The sequence below is a fragment of the Ascidiella aspersa genome, chromosome 2, assembly GCF_963924565.1.
Source record: "Ascidiella aspersa chromosome 2, kaAscAspe10.2, whole genome shotgun sequence".
NCBI lineage: Eukaryota > Metazoa > Chordata > Ascidiacea > Phlebobranchia > Ascidiidae > Ascidiella > Ascidiella aspersa.
In genome coordinates, this window is record NC_139448.1 from 9104241 (window position 1) to 9113031 (window position 8791).

An 8791-nucleotide genomic window follows, 5' to 3' on the forward strand; every position below is an offset into this window, starting at 1 on the left:
TTTTTGCATCTTTTTTTGCATTGCTTTGCAATTGAATAGCCATAAATAAACCTGTTTTGCAGTGAAAAAGTGAGTAGTCATGGTACAAATGTCACATTTCAACAACATTTGTTAGGCTGTTTTGTACGAAAAATGGCTTTTTACCACATTGTTTTGAACTTTAGATAAGTAATTGATATAATTGTGTGAAGACTAAATGCACTATTTTATTAATTTGATGTCATGTGTGCTGCATCTACTTTATTTTAAATTTTTAAGCCATTTTTCATACAAAATAGCCTAACAAATGTTTGTTGATTAAGTGAGTCTCTAGTTCCTCACGGCCTGAAAAAAAAACCGTTCCTCACGGCCACTTATGTTGGCCAAAATTCACAACAGGTATTAATAGGCTTCCCGGTTATGCGAAGCTCACATAAATCCCATATCGATAACAATAAAGTTAGGTATCTCATACATTTTTTACTTTTAGTCCCAAATCCGCTTACTCTGTTACCCAACAAGCCTGGCTAAATTTTTCAGGTCGTGACAGACATTAGTTCTGTTGTGAAGTGATTAGGTAGGTTGGTGAGTAAAATCATTGCATTACTTAATTTCAGTATTATAACAAGTCATTATAGCTACCTTAACATACGCCAGGTGTTGCAATGGCGTGCAAAATTAGACAGCCTAATCCGGAGTATAGAGCAAGCAAACCAAGGCTAAAAAAAACTAGCCAATCGTGAGGATCGAATTCACAACCTCCTGCCATACCGGGACCTATACCTTATCATGCATGAATTTACTAACGCAGTGTCTCTACTGAAGAAACAGCCCCACGTTAATGTAGAAAAAATCAAATATAACTGATCTATTTTCAACTCTAACCTCTTATTATGATGAAAAATTACTCTAAAATCTAAAAGAAATACGATTTGCTTACATTAAAGTACACCGGAACGATCCGAAACTTGTTAGCGAAAACACGACTTTTTTTCAGATTCAATCTGGGTAAAAATTTTTTTAGTCTAACGATGGCAAAAATAGGATTTTCCATCAGGTCCTTAGTCCGCCACCAAATGTACTAGGCTACATGTATTACATCTATTTAAGTAACCAAAAAGGGTGAATATACAGAAATCCACCCTAAGACGGGGTCGTAGGCCTATAACTCATCCGTGGCAAACCATACGGGGGTTGGAAATATATACCACCATATGATATTTCACCATTACAATTTGTACTTTGCGGGCTTATATGTTTCAAATAATTTGTTACTGCCAATGAGCACGTCGGACTCGTACTCGGAAAGCAAACTTACTCGAGTCCTGAGTCGGACTCCAGCGAAATAAATCGACCCTTTCGAATCCTGAGTCCGACTCGACTCCGCAACCTTGTTTTACAGTCTTATCTTTGATTTTTTAACAGTAATCAGGAAGTTTACATTTAATCTCAAGTCTTACTTGTCACTGCCAGAAACAAACCAACCCTTCGATATAAATGAGCTGCAGTAAGCCGTTTTTAGCGTTTGTTAAATCATATTGCTGTCGTCTCGCCACCACCCACCAAATACTTGTACCAGGCCGCAGGCCTGAACACACGTGACTCGCGAGCGCCACATGCAGCTTTTTATGTAGGTCTTATAATGGACACAGCGCCCTACAACTTAGCTAAGCCATCGCCAATTGGATGTGTAGCCCAGTGCTCTTCAACCATTTTTGGTTTGGTGAACCCTTAAAGTTGTTGTAACAAACTCAAAAGGTAAACTGAGGTAAAAAGCGATATGCAAAATCATTATGCATATCAATTTCATCATGTCAATTAAACCGAGCGGAGATGCCGCATAAACATTAAAAAAAAATACAGGGGTTCATTATACATCAGGTGAAACCACATATTTTTTCTAATATCCTGAATGTCAAATATTGATGGTTAAGTAAAAGTTTGTAATGCACCCTTGTATACAGTTTCGTACTGGTGCACCCCATGCGTATCTTGTTGCACCCTAGGGTGCACCGTGCACACCGAGCACTCGTGCAGCCTACTGTGTGGCTCTTGATTGTTACAAAGTAGCCTAGGCTACGTTTCACTAGAAAAATGGGCCTTTGGCCTCTTAGTGTATGGTTGCCAGATTGTAAGCATAAAACTGTAGTTTATACGCTATGTTTTTTTTAAACGTCAAAATTTTGAAAATGCCTTCTCCTGTGGATTTGGCGCCCCAAAAATCAAGAAAAAATTCAAAACAACCCCTCGAAGTCTTAAAAGCCCACAAGGACCGTCCACGTTGGGAAACTTTGATCTATATTGTACAATCATTTATCGAGAATGGAACTTCGATTACAGTAGCACTTAAAAAATGATTTCTATGATTTTATTTTGAATATTTTATTAAATTTTAATCACTAGTGGCGCTACTGTGCAATGAAACTGTCAACATCGCTTGTGACGTAATAGTTTCTTTATAAAGTTTAGTTGATTGTGCACCAAGTGCAAGAAATAAACAATTTGTTGCATAAAATCCTGAATTCGATGCAACTTTATTAACATTACACTATCTAAGTAATAGTGCTGTTGTGTTTTTTGAGATATTTACATAACCATATAGTATATTTATAGCGTAAATCTTGTCAGGATAGCCAGTCTGTATAATTTTAGGCAGCAGGACTTTTAAATTTTTAAAACTTTTGACGTAACCTATTATATTTGGTAATCTCGTATGTTAATATGGGTCTTTATTTGGCATCTTGGTTGTGAAAATGGGTCAATGCTTCTCCATCATAAAACGTACAGTAATCACTTTAAACAGTCATTAAATTTGGAATAACACACTTAGATAAAGTATAGTCAGTTAAATCATTAAACAAAAGTATGGATTTTAAAATCAAGCATATTATGATTTGTTGGTCTAGAATTGGTCTAGAATCTTGCCACAGCGTTTAAACAATTATTAAATCAACACATATTATTTGGGTTAGCATATAGCGTCTGATTTTGGGTGTGTCAAGCATTATTATTTTGATAATACTTGACTCACCCACACCCAAACGTTAACCTGCTCACTAACCCAATTAATATACGCTGTGCTAGTATTTGTAGACCAGCCCAAAGAAGTCTGCATTCTGTAGCAGGTAAATAGCAAAATTTTCGGTACTGGTCTAGAATCCTGCCACATTTTCGTCAGGGGGTTACAAATATTTTGGGTTACTGTGCTAGTGGGCTTTGGGTTTGGTTGGGTCAAGTATTATTATTATATTTATTCTTACATATGTATGCCTTCTTTGCAATTTCAACTTTGACAACTCGTTTCGTTTGTTTAAAAGTATATGTGGTAGGATTCCAGACCAGCGCCAGATTTTCTCAGAGGTGTGTTTGTCCACCTGAATAACTAAACTGCATCTATATGCTTTGGAAATTTTTACTGGAATAAACCAAGGGTTTATGTTTGGTAGGATTCCAAACCTTAAAATGTTTGTAAAACAGTAATTGCAAACCTCAATAATTTGGTGCTGCATTTCCAAGATTTTTAGGAAAAAAAGTGCCATGAAATTCAAACTGGTGGCCTTAGTTTCAAAGAAATACCAAAAATGTTAGCGTGCTGCTTAACCTTGCCACTATTAAATTTAAAAGCAATGTTAACGTTGGCTTTGTCCAGAATAAAAGTAAATCCGAATTGTAGTATTTGGTTAAAAAAGCTTGCCTAATTTTTGTTTAAAATAATGCCTAATAGTTTCTTGTGTACTCCAGATTATCTGTTTTTGTAAGAGACAACTAAGAACTTGGTCTGTTGCCGGACCTTTGTACATTTGACTCTTGTAGAATGTACGGCAAGGGAAAGAGCAGTAATGTGCCTTCCGATGCACAAGCTCGGGAGAAGTAAGTTGCATGCAAAATAGGCTCTATAAGTGATGATATGACAGAATCTGAATGGCTGGATAGGTTTTCTATTTGAACAAAATATACTATTTTACCGTAGCCTTATTATAAAAAGTGTAATGTTTTGTTATTTTCATGTATTCAATTTCCATAAGAAAACTTATACACTGTTTAATTTTGTTACGAGTAAAGAGGCTTCTTACTTTGAAAGAATTTACAAAAAAGTAAAATCTCAAGGTATATCACTAGCAGTTGAGAATAACAGATGTCGACTATATATATACAGCCAGGAAACAAATAATTTATTGTTAACTTATTTCAACTAAAAATATATATAAATGTAAAATTTGTGAAACATCCAATTTGCCAAAAAATTAACTCCAATAATGGCCGAACTTTAACCACTAATCTGGCAATTTTGTTTGCAGACTTGCCATGTATGTTTATGAATATTTGCTGCATGTCGGTGCAGGAAAGGCAGCCCACACATTCCTGCAAGAAGTAAGTGAAGCTTTGTTGTTTAGTGACTACAGCCGAATATAACTTTGGTTCTATTTAATAAGTTCCCAAATGTTTTTTTGCACTAAGGTCGCTTTTTCACTGATCCATTGCGCTCTAGTGTACAAAAAACTTAAAGAATAAGATGCTCAACCTGTGTAAAATGATAAAATAAAAATTGAAAGATTAAATCGGGTTGGCAGACTTGCTTCGCTTTAATCAATTCAAATATTTACTAGTAAAGTTGTAAAAGGTTCTCCTACCCAACTTTTGAAATCATTGGTTGAGGCACATAGAGTTGTTATCAATGATCCATGACCTAAATAATTTTAAACCTTTAACAATTAGGCAACATGATTAGAAATAAAATCTTGGTTTAGGTTATATATTAAAACATACCAGCCCACTATAAAAGTGTATTTAAAAAAATCCTTAAAGTAAGTCTATTTTTCCCAGACCTAATAGACATCATTTTCTACTGGATGCTTTTTTGTTGACCATGTTATTAAAAAAAAAAATATTATTCCACATTGTGTTAATATGTCACCATGATTATAAATTTATTTGCCAGCAATCTGACACATATATAAATTTTAAATATGGTGCAATGTAAGTTTCTACTTTTATATTGTTCTTTCCAGATTGGCTGGGAAAAGAATATATCGTTAGGCGAGTCACCAGGATTTTTGCATTCATGGTGGTGGTAAGTTTATATTTCTATTTTTTTTTTGTCTTTCAATGTGTGTTTTTCATGGTTTCTATTTTTAAGTATTTTTGATTTGCCCGCTAAAATAAGATGGTCACTTACAGCATTTTTGGCATAATGTTGTCCCATTTCTGTTAATTATTTTTGTTAAGTAACACAATTTTTTTATGAATGACTGCAAGTTTGCGTTTATTTAAATATTGTAGTGACTTGTGCTTGATTTGAATATTCTTTGCTTGAAGGCGTGACATCATTCTAGCAGTTTTTCTTCCATGCATCTATATAATCTTTACTTTTACTGGTTTTTGAGCTTTTACTAAACTTTAGCAAGTTCATTGGTTATTGTATTAAGACCATTTTGACTACATTTGTCAAATGTAAATAAATATTTTTGGCAGAGTAGTCACTCTCTCGAAAATGTTTCAGGTAAATGCAGCATAGTCCTATTGATCCTATTTCTGTCTGAATGTGGTCTTCTTACTTGCAAGGTGCTGCACACAAAGCCTGGGGCTATGTTGAGACTGGCATCATTATCATCACTGTTTCTTTTTAAGACGCGCTTGGTATTTCTATAGTTAACTTGGTCGCCTTAAAATAGAAACTTTAGACTAGAAAAATCGCGTCTTCTATGATCTCATTAAGGGTTATGGCATACGAAGAAACGACAGTTTTAGAGGTTATATTTTTGTAACTTTGGCCTACTTTGAATATAAACTTTGCTTGTTACGATTATCTATGCGCAAACTGTTGAACAAAAATAGCTTTTTTTGTGACGAAAATCATTTTTCGTGCAAGCTTTTTTCATATTGGCCTTCTGAAATTCCTAAAAGCACATTAAAACCATTGTTCAATAATCAATTTTTGCCCCAATCTGGACTAGTTGGCTATACGATCCCAAAATACATTTGAGGTTCGACGGAGCCCCTCATAAAAAGCTGGCTCGGTGCGCGCCCTTACAGCGCTGTATTATGCTTATTGTTGAAGTCCGGGCGACCACGGCTTGTTTCCTTGCCTTGTTGGTGTGAAACACCGGATCAATTCTCGCGCCGCTCTCTCGTTGATCCAACGCGCCTCGCACACATACGCGCGTTCTGTCAAACGACGTCGACCTAGCGTCGTAATTGTGGCACCCCAAATCCCCCTACCCCCACCCACAACATGCCCAATCATCGCAAAAGGCCATTGACGCCGCCGCCAACCCCAATTTGCAGAAGCGTTCGTGATGCGTAGTGGCGGAATACGTAGAAAAAGAAAGAGAATGCTCGGAGAAAGTGCACGACTGTCGAAGGCAGTTAGCTGTAGCTCTTTTCCATGGGGCGTCGTGCGTGTGTGTGCGTCGGTGCGATGCGCGTGCCAAAGTCGCGCCTTCCATAGCGCTCCCTTTTTCTCTTTTTTCTCTCTCTCACTTCGCAAACTCGCCCGTAACGATTGCCTGGCGCGTCAGCGTCGATACAGTCTCCGCCACTGCTGCTACTTTAGCTAGCTGCTGTTGGTTTGTTAGAGAGTGAGAATGCCACAAGGTCTATCGAACGTCCTTGCCATTGCTGTGCTATTCTCCCAGCAGTTTACATTGCAACTTTTGAAAGCCTCGAACTCCCAAATACAACCCCATATACGTTTTTTTACCGTTTTCAACCCATTTTTTGGCTTGCGACTCCCATTTTGTTCACGGTTGTTTTGTCTTTGGCGGTGCGAAATGGTATGAAAACCATCCGAAAAAAAAGAGAGCCTGCTTTTTGCGAGAGTGGTCTTATAAACTGGCTTGTTGTTTCATTCTTGGTGGTTTGCTTGTTTTAAACAATTAAAATAGTGGCACAAGTAATTTGCTTTCTTAATACGCCGTTTCGGTTGTCTTTTACCCATCGCGTTGTCCAAGCGTACTTCGATTTTTTTGTAAATAGTAAATTGTGACGTACATGGCAGGTGTAAATGTCGATTAGCGGCTCTCAGGTCACGTGTTACCGTCTAAAAAAATCCAGCACCAACAATACCCGATCGATAAGCTCGAAAGATATATGTCGTCGTACTCTGCGAATGCTATTTCATTTTCAATTACATATTTAAAAAAACACGCATTGACTCCAACTTTGTTATTTTTACGATTATCTCACGAGGCTTCCGCTGGACGCGAGACTGGTCAGTCGTCAATTAGCCGCTTTTGACACACCAAATCAATTAGCGCGCGAAATTTAAACCGGTACAAAAACAGCCAGTGCCACCACGCAACTATTACACGACGCTAACATTATCGCGCGCCCTTGCACCAATTTGAGCGCGATTTTTAGCTTTACCGTTTTTCTCTTTATTCAAGTAACGTTCATCAGATAAAAAATGCCATTCGCAGACGTTAATTACAACAAATCACTATATTGTTAAGTTACAAGTAGGTTCAACAACTAGTGGTACGCCAATTTTTTTTAGCGTGGTGTGCGGCCAGCTTTCGAATATTAAATGGGGTTAGGTGGGCTTGGGAAAATAATGTTACTGCACAAGGTATATTCTTGATTTGCCGCAGTGGGTCGACCTATAATGCAAAATGCGCGATTAGCGCTGGGTGCCATTTATATTTTATTTCGTTTTTTTTAATTTTATTTGGAAAAGCATTCAAAGAGGAAATTTTGTTGGGAACGCAGCGACAGTGAAATCCTACTATAGTAAAGGTTCGCGTTCAGAAAAAGTTGAAATTCACTGAGTTAACCTTAAGCTTAACAGCGGTCATCTTAAGCTTAACCACAACTGGTCAAACGTTCAAAACGCCTTGTGACGAAATAAACAAGTTCGCCGTTTCGCTTTGAGCGCAACTACAGGGCCGCCACTCCGGTCACGTGACCGCTGTCACTCTCGAAATGTGTCCAACTCGGGACAAGGCCGTAGCGCGCGTGCCGCACACACACGCGCAACCCGACGCCTTCATATTCCTTGTTTCTCTTTGGCTTCGATTCCACGGCGACCCGCCGCTACCTTGCCTGTTTGCCGCCCCAGCGTAGCACCTGTGCGAAGCGTGTCGCTGTCGGCGCCCGATCGCGAGGAAAGCGAAAGAAAGCCTTGCCAGGTTTTAAGCGCGCACCGTTTACTGTACATACAGCGTCGTGAAGCACGCCGATTTAACTTTTAAATTTTGAGCGTTGGGCTGTGGTCAATTTGTCACCCATCTTCTACATATATTTCGATCACTCGCTGTTTTTAAGATATTATAGCTTTGGTAACCGCTAAGAAATTTAAGAAACTGCAACTTTTTTTTTAAATATGTAAATTAAAATGCTTATTCTCTGCTGTAAGCACAAGAGTAGGCTTTGTTATAAGTGGCGGTTGAAGAAATTGGAGAAACCGCTTCGATAACTCAAAACACCTTTATACGTGTAATACCTTGTGCTCAATATACTATTTCGCGGTAAAAACACCCCATACAAAATCCCGCCGTTCGACGAACGCATTACCCGCTACAAAAGACCGATCATTTTGGTCTATATATTTAAAAATGTATCTTTTCATATTTTTTTTGCAGCGTCTTCTGGGATTTGTACTGCGCGTCGCCGGAACGAAGGGACACCTGCGAACACAGCTCCGAAGCGAAGGCCTTCCACGACTACGTAATACTCCCTAACGCGCTAACCGCTTGCTGACTGGCTAATCTTTGTTTAGTCTATGAAAGAATCTGATCCAGTGGCGTGATATTTTTTTAAACCGAATTTTTCGTAGAACTCGGATTTGAGGTTTTTTTGCATTCAACTATTTAGT

The 8791-nt window shown here is 38.0% G+C and overlaps 1 protein-coding gene across 4 annotated transcripts in view; it reads left to right on the forward strand.

Annotated features, from left to right (window-relative positions):
* The first annotated feature begins 3718 nt into the window (after positions 1 to 3718).
* LOC146163462 (uncharacterized) overlaps positions 3719 to 8791 on the forward strand; it is a 35772-nt gene continuing 30699 nt past the window's right edge. For all 4 annotated transcript variants that reach the window (XM_083381900.1, XM_083381902.1, XM_083381903.1 and 1 more), the window contains exons 1-4: positions 3719 to 3849; positions 4278 to 4350; positions 4989 to 5050; positions 8559 to 8643. In XM_083381900.1, the coding sequence (XP_083238026.1) occupies positions 3794 to 3849; positions 4278 to 4350; positions 4989 to 5050; positions 8559 to 8643 (276 nt within the window). In that variant the 5' untranslated portion in view covers positions 3719 to 3793. The remainder of the gene's footprint in view (positions 3850 to 4277; positions 4351 to 4988; positions 5051 to 8558; positions 8644 to 8791) is intronic.